The 18,965-nt window shown below is 45.9% G+C and overlaps 1 protein-coding gene across 1 annotated transcript; it reads right to left on the bottom strand.

The window, feature by feature from the left end:
• Positions 1-15,166: 15,166 nt before the first annotated feature.
• Positions 15,167-18,644, bottom strand: igf3 (insulin-like growth factor 3). The gene is made up of 4 exons (XM_056275188.1): positions 18,596-18,644; positions 16,328-16,522; positions 15,534-15,721; positions 15,167-15,382 (listed from the first exon to the last, which is right to left on the bottom strand). The coding sequence occupies exons 1-4, from the start codon at positions 18,642-18,644 to the stop codon at positions 15,167-15,169; spliced, it is 648 nt and encodes a 215-aa protein (XP_056131163.1).
• Between the last annotated feature and the right edge of the window lie 321 nt (positions 18,645-18,965).

Raw genomic sequence — 18,965 nt, 5'->3', positions numbered from 1 at the left:
AAAGACAGACGAATAAAAGCGACGGAACAACGCAACGCTTCTTTTAGCTGGGCAGAGGACAGAAAATACAGAGCAGACGTGCGAGGACCCTCAGAAATAAGAATAAAATAAAGGTTTGGTGGAGTCATACACAAGAAAGTCTGCCGCGTCCCGTGTGGAAAGTCCCACAAGCCATCTGCTGTACGTGCGGACTAAATGTCAGGGTGAAGTCAGAAAACCCCCCATAACGAGCCACGCAACCTCCCAAATGGCTCGTTTATTCGCTTATTTGCTTATTGCTTATTCCGGGGAAGAGCAAATCACTTGATCACCTGAAAGGCCAGAAAACCAGTTCAGTTGCGTTGACTGGAAGATGTGTCATCTCGTCTGAAACTTCCCTTGGTGAGTTTAATCGTGAAATTAGACGAAGCCGCCTAAACCAGTTCTCTCCCCGAGACCTTAATTCGTCTCTAAAAACTTTCGTTATAGCGTGAAATGATTTTTTTTAAACCTTTGGGTCGTGACGTCATCTAGTGGCGTGCGCGGCACTCTGACGACAGCAGAGGGCGCCCGTCATGGCGTCCATGGTTTTTGTTTTTTTTATTCAAACGATACAATATGGCAAACGCTACAATCGAAGACGTTTCATTCTCTAGAATGGAAACAGTGAGCAGACGCCGCAAGAGATGTAAAACATGTACACAAACCGTACAAAAAGGCATAAGATAAATCAATTAAGCAGAATAAAACGTAACATAACAATAAAATAACTAAATAATCAATAAAATAATCAATAAAATAATCAAATAAGGATTGACTAAACGATTGTTGTTTTTAAAATATCACTTTGGTCAGATCATTTTCTAGTAATCAGAGATCTTTGGCACATTTTGAATTCAGTAATTTTAGAGACTTAGTATAGAGGCGAGTTTCATTATAGTAGTGCATGAAGATGGGTAGAGTCTTAATAAATTTAGCTTTATGAATAAAAAATTGGCTAAAATAAGTAAAACATTGATCAGCAGGTCCAATCTTTTATCTTCTAATAACACACCAAAAATAATACTGTTATGAATATGCGCTGTTGTGGTTTTTCTACTCAACCCTTCCATAAATGGTTTCCAGAACAACTGGGTATGAGGGCATGAAACAAAGAGACGCTCTGTTGTTTCAGTATCACATCACAGAAAACACATTCATTATTCTCAAAGCCAAATCCTAATCTTAAAAAATTCACTGGAAGGACGGAAATCATTCAATATTTTGCAGTGAATTTCTTTTGTTTTGGGTGAAACTGGGTATTGGAAGAAGTTGGTTCTCAGTTTGGATACTGTTGGTTGGTCAAAAGTTTTTTAAATATAATTTCTATAAGACTGAGCAGGGAAACAAACAAATCGTTTGTTAGAATAGACCAAGTGAATTTGTTTGAACACATTTCATCACGAAAATTAATTCCATTTATAAAAGGTGTGGGGAGATGGGACGGGGACTGAGAATACATGTATTGGGTATGGCATTGATGAGAGATTTGAATTCGTTGAGATTGCAATCAACATTAAATTTATAACAAAAATCATTGTAAGATAATACCTATCAATTTACATCTGATAGGTCAATTACACACCAGATGTTTCTATCCATCCAGTTCCTATAAAAAACAGATTTCCTTTTGCGAAGTTCGTATCTGTTGTTCCACAATGGTGTATTATGAGGTGTGAAGTTGTGGTTGTAAAATAATTTCCAAAAAAAATTAAAAATTGTTGATGATATTTTGGAAAGTTTAAGAGGTCATTTGGTTACATTGAAATCACATTTTAAAACAAATTCTATACCACCACCCATCTTATCAGATATAGTTTGGGGGAATATGTGCCAGATGCTGCCAGGGGATTTAACACACTGTTTCAGCCACACTCAGTTTGAAAGTGCCATTCACACATTCAAAGCCTACAGCCTTTAGTCCACCTTCAGAAAGACCTTTGACAGTGATAGCTTCTTTGATATAGTGAGTTCGATCCCTCCATATAAAATTGAAGTTGAGTTGGTTTATAGACTTAACAAAGTGTGAACCAAGTGCTAGTGAAGATGCAGGGTGAACACCTCTAGAGATACTTTCCATTTTGGTGAGATACGTTCTACCAAAAATGGATAAACCCCTTTGCAACCAAACATTAAGTTTATGTTTAAATTCATCTACTTTGTTCGTCAAATTAAGCTTTTCACATTCCTTTTGATTTTTTGTTGCATAAATACCAAGACATTTTCCCACAGTTTTAACAGGTGTTTCATAAATGACAGTTTGTGCACATTCATGAATAGACAACAGTTCACATTTTTGGATATTGAGTCCAGAGGCCTTTGAGAAGAGTTCAATTTTCTGCATGGCAACAGGAATCTGGTGATCGTCCTTGAGAAGCAGGGTCGTGTCGTCCGCAAACTGACTTATAGCAAGTTCTGAGCCAAATGCATCAAGTTTTTTCAAGTTTTTACAGTTCTTTATCATAATAGCCAACATTTCTGCCACCAAAATGAATAGTCCTGGACTCGCCGGACAACCTTGCCAGATTCCTTTCTGCACATCAAAATGAGGTGAGGCGCCATGAAGTATAAAAACACAGCTATTAATGTCCATCCATCCATCCATCCATCGTTTATCCGAACCGTTTATCCTGCTCTCAGGGTCGCGGGGATGCTGGAGCCTATCCCAGCAGTCACTGGGTGGCAGGCGGGGAGACACCCTGGACAGGCCACCAGGGCCCACACACACACACACACACACACACACACACACACATTCATACCTAGGGACAATTTTGTATAGCCGATTCACCGGACCTACATCTCTTTGGACTGTGGGAGGAACCCGGAGCCCCCAGAGGAAACCCACACAGACACGGGGAGAACATGCAAACTCCACACAGAGGATGACCCAGGATGACCCCCAAGGTTGGACTACCCCGGGGCTCGAACCCAAGACCTTCTTGCTGTGAGGCGATTGCGCTAACGATCAGACTCTGGCCTTGAGGTTAGAGCTGAGATCTCCTGGTCAAAGTGTGCAACCAAAGAGAAACCATGATGATATAACAGGTTGCTGGCATAGGCATCCAGTGTTTGTACTGAGTAATTTTGGCTGGTGTGAGATGAGGTACGGGCTGACAAAATCTGTAAGGTGTCCCGGTGCTAAACCAGTCAAGGCTTGATGAAAAGTCTTGAAATCTGCTCCGGCTTGTATTGGATGCCAGCGCAGGGAAGCCAGAATGAGTGTTTTATGGTTAAATTTCCAGGGTTTTGTTAGCTTAGCTTGCTGCCACCACGACCCGACCCCGGAGAAGTGGCCGATGATGAGATGAGATGAGATGAGATGAGATGAGATGAGATGAGACGGGTTTTGCTAAGCGTCTATTTACAGCACTCTGAACCAGCTGGTGTCTCAAGTTGGGTGACGAGACAAAGTCAAGATGAGACAAATGCCTGAATGAAGGTTTCAGCGTCAGTGTTACGAAGGTGAAGAGGAGCCGTGGGACTCCATCTATACGCACCATGTAAGGTTTTCTTTCACACTACTAAAGGTGAAATAGGGGTGTCAGTAGCAGAAATGGCATGCCAGTAAAAAAAAATCTGTCAGTAAAATGAACCTGCTCCATGATGGCGGTGAGGTTGGTAACCACTCAGGCTCCAGTATCCCAGGACAGTAAGCTAGCTTGTTTAACGTCCATCAGATCTGACATGAACGAGCTGTACAGTCCCCTGACCCGGGTCGTAGAGGTCGCAGAACAAGCCCATCCGATGGAGCACATCCGTCTGCAGGCACTGTTATGTGTTTTTGGCCTGTTCTTTCCTACCGGCCTGCGTCCATGTCACATGGCTGTCAAGTTTCTTTCTGCAAAAACAAAAATGGCTGACATGCTTTTTATTCTCAGTGAGGAATGCAACATTTTAAGAGTCTCGGCACTAAAATGTCTTTCCGATAACATTTCTCGTGATAAATGTGCATTTTATGTTGACAATCTTTGTTCGGTGAATGTATCTGATCTTTAGTTTGTTGCTTATTGTGAAGATTCTTTCAGGTCTCGCCAGAAAATTGTTGGAATGCAACGTTTTTTTTTATGCTCAAATTCAGTCCTTCAGTGATCTAACACTGATGTGGTCTATCCCAGAATTATATACTATTATAGTGATCATACATATGCAGCACGGTGGCGCGGTAGTTAGCGTGGTCGCCTCACAGCAAGAAGGTCCTGGGTTCGAGTCCCAGGGTAGTCCAACCTTGGGGGTCGTCCCAGGTCGTCCTCTGTGTGGAGTTTGCATGTTCTCCCCGTGTCTGTGTGGGTTTCCTCTGAGGCCTCTGGTTTCCTCCCACAGTCCAAAGACATGGAGGTCAGGTGAATCAGCCGTACTACATTGTCCCTAGGTGTGAATGTGTGTGTGTGTGTGTGTGTGTGTGTGTGTGTGTGTGTGTGTGTGTGTGTGTGTGTGTGTGTGTGTGTGTGTGTGTGTGTGTGTGTGTCTCGGCCCTGTGTGATGGCCTGGCGGCCTGTCCAGGGTGTCTCCCTGCCTGCCGCCCGATGACGACTGGGATAGGCTCCAGCATCCCCGCGACCCTGAGAGCAGGATAAGCGGTTCAGATGATGGATGGATGATCTTATATACACATATATTCATTTATTTATTCCTCCCGGTCGCTGCTCCACCCCGGGGGGGGGGGGGCTGCAGACTACCACGTGCCTCCTCCCATACATGTGGAGTCTCCAGCCGCTTCTTTTCACCTGCCAGTGAGGAGTTTCACCAGGGTGACGTAGCGCGTGGGAGGATCACGCTATTCCCCCCAGTTCCCCCCCCCCCACCCACCCAACAGGTACCCCGACCGACCGACCAGAAGAGGCGCTAATGCAGCGACTAGGACACATACCCCCATCCGGCTCCCCACCAGACACGGCCAGTTGTGTCTGCAGGGACGCCCGACCAAGCCGCAGGTCACACGGGGATTCGAACCAGTGATCCCTGTGTTGCTAGGCAACGGAGGATCTTATATTTTTTATATTCTTTTATGTGAATTACATTTTAACTTCTGCACTATTTTATGTTTATGCCTTGGAGTCTTAGTTTGACTTTGCATGACTCTTCTTACTTTTTTTTTCTTTTTGGCACGAGCGGTGTCGAAGGAGCCCGAGAAATCAGAATTTCAACGCCAGCGGCGGCCTTACGGTAAGTGTTGTGCATACGACAATTAAATAAGTTGAACTTGGACTATTGCGTAATCTTCCTGCAGTGGAAGTGGTTGACGCCCTGCTGCTGCCCCAGAAATCACTAACTGGTGTACATGATGCACAGGCTTTATTTCAAAATGCTGAGGTGTTCACTAGTTCAGCACTGCTGACGCTCCCGGAGCCTCGGTGAGGCCTCCCTCCTCACATAACCTCCCCCCCCCGTTACCTTACCAGTGCTTTCACCCACATGAAGTCTCCCCTCACTTTGGCGAAACTTTTGCTCTCATCAGTCTTTTTTATATATATATATATATTAGTATATATAAGTATATATTAAGTAGAAAATATCATAATAATCTACTACTACTACTTCCGGCTGTTCCCGTTAGGGGGCGCCACATCTCTTCCTGTCCTCTGCATCTTCCTCTTTCACACCAGCCACCTGCATGTCCTCTCTCACCACATCCATAAACCTCCTCTTTGGCCTTCCTCATCTCCTCTTCCCTGGCAGCTCCATATTCAGCATCCTTCTCCCAGTATACCCAGCATCTCTCCTCCACACATGTCCAAGCCACCTCCATCTCACCTCTCTTGCTGTTTTCTCCCAGCCAGACTCCTTCGACGCACCTCCCCGCACTCCACACGACGACACTAAAACCACAGTCAAGGCCAGGCGATCCTTACAAAAAAAGTGGTTTATCCAAGTGTGGTATTAGTATGCTTCTTTTAAACTAAAAAAACAGTGAGTATGCTTTCAGTTTACTGTTTAAGTACTTATCAGAGATATCCATCCATCCATCCATCCATTATCCGAACCACTTGTCCTGCTCTCAGGGTCGTGGGGATGCTGGAGCCTATCCCAGCAGTCACTGGGTGGCAGGCGGGGAGACACCCTGGACAGGCCGCCAGGCCATCACACGGGGCCCACACACACACACATTCATACCTAGGGACAACTTAGTACGGCTAATTCACCTGACCTACATGTCTTTGGACTGTGGGAGGAAACCGGAGGCCCCGGAGGAAACCCACGCAGACACGGGGAGAACATGCAAACTCCACACAGAGGACGACCCAGGACGACCCCCACGGTTGGACTACCCCGGGGCTCGAACCCAGGACCTTCTTGCTGTGAGGCGACCGCGCTAACCGCTATGCCACCGTGCAAGGCCAATGCTTGTGTGCAACATAAATAAACGATTGAAAGAGAGAAGAACCCCACCTGACGGACATTTTAGAGGCATTTTCTGTCAGATGAACAGCGCCGTGCTGCAGGCCTGTCCACAACACGTCTGCGTTGTGTTTAACCTCATCTGGTGGACCAGCATTACCAAGTCTGTGTAAACCCAACAGGAAAGAAATCACACGAACAACAAGTCCTCACCACCAGACTAGAGCAACTTTTGTGTGTTCTATAAATAAGCATGCTGCTCAAAAACTGCAAAATTAACGAGACAGCTGAAACCCCACCTGTCCTCTCATCCATCCACACTCCAGTATGCATACTGGAGTGCATACTGGTGTGCATACTGGTGTGTATACTGGTGTGAATACTGGTGTGAATACTGGTGTGAGTACTGGTGTGAGTACTGGTGTGTATACTGGTGTGAGTACTGGTGTGTATACTGGTGCACCCTCCCTGTTTTACCACCCACACATGCATTCAGTCCATCCTCAGCAGCCCTGGCCTGGTTTAGATTAGTGACATTTACATTTAGATTAGTTAGTAAAAAAAAACAAACAACAAGAAAAAGTCATAGCAGATTTCATGATCGCTGAGTCCCACTGTGAAGGGAAATTGACAACCAATAGTCCCACTAGTCCTTCTCGTTTTCATGAAAAACCACGTCAATAACGCCACAAACCCAAACCATGTTCAACGGAACACTTCATCCAGAACACTAAATGTGATTCGTTTAGGACAATGTTCTAATTACAAACACGTGTTTTATTTCTCCCGTCCACAAACACGCCCGAGGACAGATTAGACAGGTATGTGACGATAGCTGCCCTTTCATTTCACATTTACAATATATACCCCCCCCCACACACGTCTTTCTTCATACTCGGACAGCAGGGGGCGCCAAACCCTAGATTAATAGGATGGGTTTGTACCACCTTAACCTGTCACGTGCTCACACGAGAGTCCCTCAATCAATCAAGTCGCATTTTTATAGCGCATTTCCAGCTGCAACAGCCACTCAAAGCGCTTTACAATTAATCAAAATAACACCAGGGTTGGAGATCTATCTATCTATCTATCTATCTATCTATCTATCTATCTATCTATCTATCTATCTATCTATCTATCTATCCATCCATCCATCCATCCATCCATCCATCCATCCATCCATCCATCCATCCATCCATCCATCCATCTATCTATCTATCTATCTATCTATCTATCTATCTATCTATCTATCTATCTATCTATCTATCTATCTATCTATCTATCTATCTATCTATCTATCTATCTATCTATCTATCTATCTATCTATCTATCTATCTATCTATCTATCTATCTATCTGTCCGTCTGTCTGTCTGTCTATTGTCCATGTAGGTCATAACTACCCCGTACATAACATGAAACAGAGAAATGACGGACTCGTGCCGCCCGCGAGAGAAACCAGTCCGCTGCCCCGTGTGAAACGCCTCCCTGTCAGCAGGCGGCGCTGCTCTGTTCGCCGCTCCGCGGGCCGTCGTGCCGGAGAGCCCCGACACTTCCTGTGCTGGAGTTCGCTTGTTTAGTATCGGCTATTCTGATAAACGCTCCTACTGCTTCTGTTCTCGTGACCAAATACAAACCCCAAACTGACAGCTGTCCAGGAGTCTCCAGGATGGAGTGACAGGGGGACGTGCGCCGCAGAACCGATAGAGAGAGAGGATATCACGAAGTAATGACTAAAAATAGGTACACACGAGAAAACAGACACACGATACGATCATCTTGTGTCACACGTTAATCTGTTTACAGTATTTTGTTCTTGTATCTGGGGTCTTATGTCACTTCCGGTGTGGCGTGGCGATAGTGGGGATAAGGCTCTCTGCAGCCGACCGGCACGTCAGAGTCTCTGCGTGCTGCCGGCACCAGCAGGCCGGCTCAGTGTGGATGGACGGGTGGTGGTGTTTGGTCAGATTAGTGTCTCGCTAGCCAACATATATCTAATCTAAAAGCACATGTTGATGTTTCACTGTGTCTCTCTGACAAAAGAACAGCGTTTTGCTCATACAGGATAAATATACGAGGTGAGGTCAGATATATAATTTATGAGGTAATACTCTAGAGAGCACCTAATGCTTCTTATGTTTTTTTAAATTACATATAATTTCGTGTATAACTGAAGTGATAAGTGGCTTTTCGTGTCAGCTCATTCGAACCGATTCATCTTTGTGTTTATGACCAAATCTTGTTTGCTGTTCGTATCAATCACAAATTAGAAGGTGTTGAAAGAATGGTCGTTATAAAAGTGCAAAATCTACTAACGTCTCTTTTTGCAGTAAAGAAAATAACAATAAGCTGTCAAAAGAAACGACTAAACTGTCAGCAAGATCACGTTTCTGACAAAGGAAAAAATTAAACAGAGCCAACAGACAGCCGAATGTTCGGAGGAAGGTGGGGTTTTTTTTTCCACTGCTGGAGATCAGTTTGAAAACTTGATATGAACACACACACACACACGTTTCACTATCCTTATGAGGACCCCTCATTAACTACATTCATTTCCTAGCCTTTAACCCTAACCTTAACCACGCAAACTACACGCCTAACCCTAACCCTAACCCTTACCCTAACCCTTACCCTAACCTTAACCTAACCCTGATTCTAACCATAACCCTAAAATAGACCCTTTTCCTTGTGAGGACCTCTGAAATGTCCATACAAGGTAGGTGCTGTCAGGTTTTTCTATCCTAATGAGGACATTTGGTCCACATAAGGATAGCTAAACACACACTCACACACACACACACACACACACACACACACACACACACACACACACACAGAGCTGTGGGGGAGATATGACACAGGGTGGAGCAGGCACACTGTCCCTCTCCTGTGCAGAATGTGATACGAAACAGGATGGATTGACTTTCAATTGCCACAATTCATGATCACATATTACCAGGAAGAGTCCTGAAGCTTAGCTTTAATACCAGCCTCCAGCAGAGTTCCCTCCGTCCTCTCAGTTATGCGACATTTCAGCAGGAACAGGGTACTTGTCAAGGTTGTTTGCCAGATGCGAGGTCAAACTCTAGATTATGAGTTGCCCGGTGTGTTTCGGGCCGATCCCGTTGTGTTGCAGTGTTGCAGTGTTGTGTTGCAGCTGTTGCGGTGCAGTTGGACACGGCTTTGTTCTGAGACCGGGATGGAGAGCTTCCAGTTCCAGCCTTGACACACAGACAGGACAGGACCTCTGCTCATGATACCAACAGGTGTTCACCACATACCGGCCTTACGGGGCTTAACGGGAAGTCATACTACTCAGGAATCAGGAACAATTTATTGACATTTCGCTCATGTACTTGCGTACACAAAAGAAACGAAATTCCATTTCCCCAGCCCACAGCAGTGTGACACAAAAGACAAAGACACACGCCCCAAATTTCCCAAAAACGACACCACCAAAAACATACAAAAACAGAGAGAACAAAAGCAAAACAAACAAAAACAAACAAACAACACAGTCCATTCAGCGCAACACAGTCCACAAATTCCACTGTCCAGGAGAATGAATGTCAGCCAGGATGACTGTCGGAGCTGCCGGTCTCCATGGGCTAGCAGTTAGCTTAGCCTGCCCCACTTCCGCATCTTGTCAGACCGCCCTCGGTGTTACCTCTTGGGCACAACTCCGGCAGGGCCGTGGTCCCTGGGCCCACCGGATACAGCAGACCAGCCTCCCCAAGCCAGACACCTCTGACACGCCTCCCCACACTCCACACGACAACACTAAAACACCGTCGAGGCTAGGCGAGGCCGCTGCCAGACCGCCCTCAGTGTTATCAGAACTGCTGGTCTGCATGGGCTAGCAGTTAGCTTAGCCTGCCCCACTTCCGCATCCTGTCAGACCGCCCTCGGTGTTACCTCTTGGGCACAGCTCCAGGCAGGGCCGTGGTCCCTGGGCCCACAGGACGCAGTAGACCAAGCTCTCCCAGCCGATCCAGCGCCAGCTCTCCCAGCCATCAAACGAAGACAAAACAAACTTAGACGCAAACGTGGACGTGGACAAAGACTGCATGGACAGTACTGGGGGAGGCCGCCGAAAACGTAAGTTCGCGCCGCCATCTTCCCACACCGGAAGCGGGATCTTATATGACTTATAAAGTCATCTTTAGCCTATATAACAACGGCTTGATTAACTGGCACTCTCGTTTTATGGGATTTTTTTCTTTTCTTTGTAATAAGCACTGTTACCAGAATTAAATTAATGTGATGTAATTACAAAAAATGGTACCTGTAATCACATTTTGAAAAAAAACAACAACATGGAAATAAAATACCATTAACCTTGGAAAAAAAACAAAGATAATCACTGTTTAGCAGACAATCTGTGTGATGGGGAAAATGTATTTGGCTGAACACAGAAACAAAAATGAATCTTTGACACATCTGAACACAGTTGATAATCCTGGAGGATTATTGGGATAAAAGTATAAATTCAATCACACGGGGGGCCATTGAACTATACAGAGACAGATTAACGCTAGTCCTGGACCAAACCCACGTTTTTATGGAGCATCTTCATTCAAAATTCAATTTGATCCAGCACCAGGTTTAATCTGTGGCCGAGAAGCCAGATTTATGTGATTTCTCAGGCAAAATAATCCAAAAACTGTTGAATCTGTTTATGTCACATTGCTGTCTATGCGGAAAACCTTCCTTTTCACCGGAGAAATTCTGCTCCTAAATCGAAGATTGGCCGACTTAACACCTGGCCTCCATAACACTCAGAACAGAATAGAACAGATTATTCTTTATTAGACTTTTTGTACATACATGCAAAGGAAATGTTCAGTAAACCAACATCAAAAGAGAAAGGCGTAGAAGGGAGGCGTTATTGTGTGAGGGAGCGGGAGGGGAAACGGTATCTCAGTATGTGACACAGCCCCGTATTTATCTGCTCCGCTCCGCGCAGCTGTTAGCATGTTGCTGCGGGAAAGAGACCTTGGAACTTGAACTCCCCGTTTTCCCTGAGAAAGAAACTTTGACATAAACTTGGCCGGTGTTTGATTTGGAGTCGCTCACACCTGCTGGGGAGAGACGAGTGGCCTCAGAAGATCTGTGCGACCTGTGTGACCTTACAGGAGGCGTGGGGATCGGGGGGGGGGGGCACGTGTGGATTGGGGAGGGGGGGGTACCAGTTCACGGGCACGGCACTGAACTATGAAAGCTAACACAGGACCCACTGAAATCTAGTCGTAGTCTATCTAGCGCGGTCAAATTCTAGTTCTTTCAATAACCCGATCGTTTAATAAGCTGTGGATTTACTTTAACTGTAAAATTCTGACTGATCGGCTGCCAAACAATTTCTTATGCAGTGTAGACAGTTCAGCGTCCCACAGGCTTGACTTTAACAGGATGCGGACCTCACTCAGTCCTTGTTCTATTAAGTCGCTAAAGAAAACGCTGGCCTCACATTAGGCCGAGGGCAAATATAACTAGCTAGGAGGAAATGCACGGCAATGGCGCAAATGGATGTAGGGCTTGTGTAACGAGGGCCAGCGTGCAGTTGGAATGGATATCGATGTATGTTTGACACTGAATTGTTGGCAATGACGGCGTGGAAACTGCGTGTGTTATGTTTGAGTGTACTGATGTGTGTCTGTTTCCTTGTATGTGAAACAGAGTATGCTTATTGATGCATAACAAATGAAAACATATCTGAGAAATAAAGTGTAATCCGATCTAACCTACTAAAATTAGTCTGCTGAGACAAATTATCTGCACATAAAATTCATTGCAAAGGTGGACATGTTGGAAAAAGTACATCAGCATTATATCGTCAGTGATGTGGTCCTCTCTCAAGATCTTTTGTTTTTTTTGGGTGTGCGTCATTAACATGGACCACATTTCTACTGTTAAGTCTCTCTACACCGGGTCTTTTTCTAACAGCGAGGTATTTGGAGAATCTCTCCGGTGCTCATCATCTCTGGCATTTTAAGGTGCAGTCAGAATAACAAGTAATACAAATATTGCCCTCCAGGTCTGGGTAAATCCTCCTAATATCCTGCCCCACATCTAGGCCGCTCACCAAGCCCAGCTCCTGCAGGCCTGGGAGACACGGAGCAGATCTGTGGAGCGCTTTTGGATCTCAAGAAGAATTTTTTTTTTCCTGCTGGAAAGCGAACCGGACCTAGAAACGCACTTTGGGTCCAGGCGAGGAAGCACGAGGCGGTTTTAAAAGGACTCGGGTGTGTAACGTGTGTCAGCTACGAACGCGAAGCACGGCAAAGACGAGTCGGTCTGCAGGAGATCTGTTAAAAACCCAGACACTCTGGTCCGCGTCTTTTATATTCTGTGATTTATTAAAACTGGGATGTTTATACACATTTCTCGGGGCTTTATTCTAGCAAACGGGTTCAGAAGGTGCTCGTGCAAAACTCATTTACCTTGACTAATCTGATATTTTTTTGGCGCATAAGCGCGTGACCTCTGATGGGAGTTCTCGCGACGTCACGCAAACTCTTGTGACGTAGATTAGCGTCCTGCCCAAAGGTCAAGTGTGACCGCTCATCCCGAAGAAGACGACAACAGACCCCCCCCCTCCCCACTGACTTCCGGGCGAACCAGTGAGTCTGACACGAGCGACCCCCCCCCCCCCAACCCCCACCACACGAGCCCCTCCACGTCACGAGGCTGTACGGAGAGCTGCAGCTTTAACGGTTTGCCACGTCTTTCTCTCCTTTCTGTCAGCTAACGCTAACGGCAGTCGACTCATAAATGTAAGCTAACGGAGCCGCTCGATTCACACGGACATATTAGGCGTGCATAACATAGCGCGAAAACGGTAACGTTTGTGTTAATCGTGGCCAACGCGGCGACGGAGGCGCGTTTGTGACGGGAAACGGTCAAGTCTGCCTCGTGCCTGTGACGTCTACTTCCGGCGGCTCTTGGCTAGCGGAAGGCTAACGGAAGCTGGCCTGCGGCCAAAGGGTTGAGAGTTTTTTTAAAGCTATTTCAGATGTGCGTAAGCAGATCCCCCCCTCCCAAAAAAGGAATTTGTACATTGATGATTTATATCCGATGTCGTTGTTCTCTGTCGCCTCCTTGGAGAAACACAGAGGGACCGTTGCACGTCACACAGCCGACGGGGGCGGAAGTAGTGGGAGTCTGTAGCGGTGAAGCTGCCAGGAGAAGGGCTCGGACTGTCGGACATATCGAGACTGATCTATTGTAGCGGATTCAGGGGGACGACGCGACCACAGGAACTGCCGCGGCCGGGACGCGAACCCGTGTCGCCCGCACCGCAGCACACATCGCTAACCGCTCGACTAAAGCAGTGTTTCTCAACCGGGGGTCCGCGGACCCCTAGTGGTCCGTGGTGTAATTGCATGGGGTCCGTGAAAATAAAATATCTTTTAAAAAAAAAGATCCTATGACATTTATAGAAATAGGATTATTTTACTCAGATGTGACTGAGACCTTTATCTACCTAAACTATAAAGGGTAACAGGACTTTTTTCTCTAATTACATCTGTTTCACAAGTGTAATTTATTGTATTTTAATAAGAGATCTCGCTCCCGTTTGCATTGTTAAAAGTGACTGCATAAAAATGCTGTTGTTACATATATCTGAAAGTTACTGAATACATATTCTGTTGTTACATATATCTGAAAGTTACTGCATAAGAATTCTGTTTTGTTAACTATATCTAAGTTACAACTGAAAGCTCTTATTTTTGCCCCAAAGAGTGAATAAATGCTATAATGCAATTTAAAATGCAGTTTCTACTGTTTATATCAAATTGCAACCCCCCTCCCCCAAGATCAGGTGGAGGGGTCCTCAGGGTAGATCAAAAATACGCAGGGGGTCCAGGACCCCAAAAAGGTTGAGAACCACTGGACTAAAGGGTCCGACCCGCCAGCCAGCGGCCAGCGTGTCCACTTATCCATGCACGTTACACTATTTTATCATCTTCTAATGGAGAGAGCCTTCAGTAGACTTTACCAAACCTTCCTGAAGTCTGGTCGGGATGTCGGGGATGTGTCGGCAAGGACAGAACATGGTTAACTTACACGGAGAGGCAGAATAACGGGACGATTTATGGAGCTAAACTCTTACAGTGGCCAAATCCACAGCCACGTGGAAAACACGCGTACACACTTCAGACATGCAAAAATAAATACTTTATTTTTGTTTCGTATGTTTACATTCATACAAATAATATAGAGTATAAAACTCAGGCAATCTGTTGGACTTTAATAAATACTCAGGATAATTTTTTTTTTTTACACAAAGAAATCCATTTCATATGTTAATTTGACAGCAAGACACTGACTATGGGAAGGAAGCAGTGAAGTGTCTCTCTATATTAAGATACTAAACAATAAGTTCACACAACAACAAACTGATTTTACTATGGGAAATAACAAGAAATCCGTTGGCTGAGCAAACACACGTCACGTAAGGTCAAATATGACGTCATCGGAGAACCAGAAACACAAAAACAGAGACACGACCTGAACCTCTCCTCATGACTGGATGCATTTCGACCTTAAAGTCTGTGTCTGATTTAATGCAGTCTGAACACAATGCATCATGTGAACTGATAGAAAGCCAACGTTCACCTGCTTCTCCCCCCGTTGAAACGCCGGTATGTTGGTATGATGGTTATTCATGGGCCTCTGTGAGGGCAGATCCCTACTTAGTAGAGAATTATTATTAAAGTGCATGTTTTGAAAGTCAATATCAGACTCTTCCAACCATGTTGGGCCAAATAAAGTAAACTGAAATATTTGACCTCGGCATGAGGACAAACTTCATGTGAGTGTGGTGAATCCTCTGAGGGGACTCTGAGAGACCGGAGAAGGCCGGCTGGTCGGCTGTTGAGTTGGGAGCCTCCTGGACGGTGAAGCCGGTTTCTTCCTCTTGAGCACATTTTGTGATTTCCTTCTATAGTTCTTCCTCTTCTGGCTGTTGGGAGGCCCTAGATGCTCTGTAAGCCGCTTTTGAAATACTACTTCAAATTGCTGTTCCTGGAAAGATGGAGGTTAAATGATGAGTCAAGGTCATTGCGGTGTAACGATGAGCCCTCGCTCTGTGTAAAGAGTCGGGCGGCGGTGATCATGTTTACAGCTCATCTGCCCCTAACAAACACTCAAGACACTTTTGGGAAGAAGCTCTTACCACACTTGCTTGTGAGCCGTTTGGTGCTGGGCTGATGGGCTGTGGGGTGGTGTGTTGCTGGGGGAGGTCTTTGGCTTTGGCGCAGTACATTTCCAGGTGCTGCAGATCACAGCCAGCCGACTGGCAGCAGTGGTCCACTATTCCTTTGCCTCTACGCCTTGTACCGTATCCAGACCAGTTACCTTTCCCTGAGGAGGAACAAGCCAACAAAGGTGCAGTTTATCACTTCTGTATTTGATTTAGAGTAAAAACTCTGGCCCGTTTAAGCAGTCGAGGCCGGCTCAGATAAGAAGTGTCGTAGCTAGTAAACTATCACGACAACAGAGGCAGAGTGTCCCGCGGAGCCCGTTCTCATGGTGCTGCAGGGGAGAACAGGCTGATAGCAGATGGGCCCCGACGGCCTTGGCTACAATGGAGGAAAGGTAACGAGGTGAAAGGGCTGCAGGGGCAAGCCTGCAGACTCCCTTTGCAAGACTGTCGACGTGAGTTAACGGTCTCCTGCCAATGTCGCGTAATAAAGGTTTCACTGACGGTTCGGGTGGAAAGTCTACAGAGCGCTGGTGATGAAACTGAACGGTTGACATTTGGACCTCTTGGTACGAAGGAGTAACCTGTCCTCAAGTGTGAAGCGTCCAAACACGGTGAGCCGTTCAAGGATTTCACACAACTTGAAGAGCCCCCTGAGCTATTTTATGCAGTTTTCACTTACAGCATTAACAGTTTGGTCACAGAAAAAGCAGCGCGGTACATTCAGACTTGTCCGCGCACCACAAAACACGGGGCGATGGCCTCACCTAGGTAGATTCCCCGCTCGCCGCACACAAATATTAAGTCTGCGAGGAGATCGGTTCCGCAGCGCAGCCGGGCGGGGTGAGACGGCGTGGGGAAGACGAGCAGGCACACTGTGGAGTACAGCACACAGATGCTGCCAAAGCACAAGACCTGCAGCAGGAAAAACAACCCAGTGTAAATACTCACAATCCCCCCCGCTGATAGGACCGAAACCACATTGGTTGTCAGTCTTGTTAATGAGCAAGTGTGCAGAGGAGGCTGAGAACTGAAGATGCGTTCGGATCTTCAGAAGCTTTGCTGTTCGGGCTGAACTCCATGCATCTGCTCGAGCTACCTCTGCAGACGGGTGTACGCAGTGGCAAGGCATGAACTGGCTCAGGGACATGGACCACCTCGATCCAGCCTCAGCCACTAAGTGTGTGTGTGTGTGTGTGTGTGTGGTGTGTGTGTGCGCGCACACACACACACCACACACACCACACACACACATACAGACGTATTCAACCAAGTACAACCCGGGTACAATAGCATAGAAAATGTTATAGAAAGAACAGGGGGCCAAATTCAACACAATAATTTTGTGTTTTTCCTAATCCCATCCGTCCGTTGGTTCATGTACAAGGTCTGACCCGAATCAAACATACAGCTGAAACACACACGTCACCCGCAGTCACTAACTGCAATGAATATCGCTAAGAAATATGCACAATTTCAATAGTAATTAGTAAATAATAGTAATTAGTGTTATTCTAATTATTATTATATAGCAGTAATAGTGATCAGTTAATAGTAACGACCCTCTCTAAGTCTGGATTAGTTGTTAAAACCGTCCTGCAAGAGCATCAATCTAAACATCCGTGTCAGTCTGTAGGTGACTGCTGAAATTGGTGTGTAAATGCGCATACATCATATGTGTCAGAGGTCACACAGTAAGTCCAGATGAGCAAGCAAAACCTGCTGTAGTGCGCGCACACACACGCACACACACACACACACACGCAGCCGTGAGCTGTGGAGACGGCTCCAGTTCCTACCTTCAGTGTGCGTCCCGTCTGGGACGGCTGGGCAGAGGCCATTCTGAGGCTGCCTGGACTGGCGTGTCTCTCAGCAGCGGTAGTGGACTGAGGCCTTGGGACCTGCCGTGTTATACCGGTTGAGAAGGAGAGGGGAGGACATGAGGGGAGGTGCATCCCTCCCTTTATCCCTCTCGCAGCGCAGGGAAGAACCCACAATCTAGCTTGTCTGGTGTCCGTATCAGGGAATTTGTTGTGAGTGAGAATACATTTGTTCTGCTCTGTGCCTTCCAACGCTTCTCTTTCCATGTGATAAGTTAAGATACACTTCTCATTACCGATAAGAGTGCTTTATATATTCGTTTTATTGGCGCACACTAATCATCTGACGCAATCCAACAAATTAAGGCCAACGTATGACCTAAAATACAAGTAAGGCTCCGTATTATGCAAGAGTGCCTTCAGCCTATCAAAATGTGCCGTGGTCTACTGAAGCTCTACTAAACCCACACCAAGAGGATTAAAAGTTATGGAGTTGTGATTTCCTATTTTGCCGTCCTGCTCGGACCTTTTCCACAGAGTTTGGAAATGTAGACGACCGAGTCGGTGAATATATGAATGTGCTCTTCTCATCTGCACTCATCGTTTGCTCTCAGGTCCAGAGATGGATGCAGAACACTTTGAGTGCTTCAGAAGATCCACTGGCGTCCACTTGTCTTCTGGTATCCCTCCAAGGTAAACCATCTAACCAGCGACTGACGTGGTGGAGGCCTGTGAAAAATCGAATGGTCTAAGGTGCAGAGCAGACAGGAGGGCGGATGTGACCAGCGTCTTTGCTCTCTGGAGGTGGTGTTCCCAGTATGTACATGATTTTCTTTATTCCTGTTACTTCATATCGTTCGCAAACTTTCTAAGCAAAAGAAGCCATGATGCCAATTTTTTTCCCCAAGAAGTTCAAGGACATTTAAAGTAAACTAGTCATAAATATGACAAAGGTTTCGCTGTCGATTTGCCAATGTTGCTGTTATTTGGCCACAGTTGTGGGATCTTTAATGACAACTTGTGCGTCTTGATGCATGCTCAATAGTACAGGTAAGAAAATCGAAGAAGGTCGAATCAGTCCACCTGGACAGTGACCTCTTCAGTCTCAACTGATTGCAGGTATCCCCACCCTTATAAACAATACAATTGCATAACGACCAAAACCAAAGACCAGTTTCATATGCAAACATGGGTGTGACCATAAACTGGAGTTACAATGGCCACGTGTGCCGTTGACAGACGATTGGGGAATGTCTGTCGCCATCTTACTATGCTGTGATATCAAATCCCCTGCAATTTGCCAGCCAAACCTCTGGGAGAGGGGGGGGGGGATTGTAATCCTGACTCTATTGCAATTATTGCACACTCACCTAAAGAAATCAAAGACTCATGCCAAGATTTTATCTGTAGAATTTTCACCTGCTTTTGACACCATTCAGCCCAGTATTTTAGCAGATCTTGGCTACAGAATTTTCACTTGAGGCCGGCTGGATGTCATGCATTGTTGATTTTCTTAGCTGTCGAATCCAGCAGGTCAGAGCAGGTATGTCTCTCCCTGACAAAATGACTACTTGCACAGGGTCCC

The sequence above is a fragment of the Lampris incognitus genome, chromosome 2, assembly GCF_029633865.1.
Source record: "Lampris incognitus isolate fLamInc1 chromosome 2, fLamInc1.hap2, whole genome shotgun sequence".
Taxonomy (NCBI): domain Eukaryota; kingdom Metazoa; phylum Chordata; class Actinopteri; order Lampriformes; family Lampridae; genus Lampris; species Lampris incognitus.
This window is presented reverse-complemented; position numbering and strand designations above follow the sequence as displayed.

Bases quoted from the DNA above. Each gene is read 5' to 3' on its own strand.
- igf3 (XM_056275188.1), bottom strand. From the start codon at position 18,644: ATGGCGACAGACATTCCCCAATCGTCTGTCAACGGCACACGTGGCCAT. The intron at 15,722-16,327 runs GTGAGGCCATCG...GTTCCTCCTCAG, and splicing joins CGAGCGGGGAATCTACCTAG to GGAAAGGTAACTGGTCTGGA. The intron at 15,383-15,533 runs GTAAGAGCTTCT...CCATCTTTCCAG, and splicing joins ACGGCTCACAAGCAAGTGTG to GAACAGCAATTTGAAGTAGT.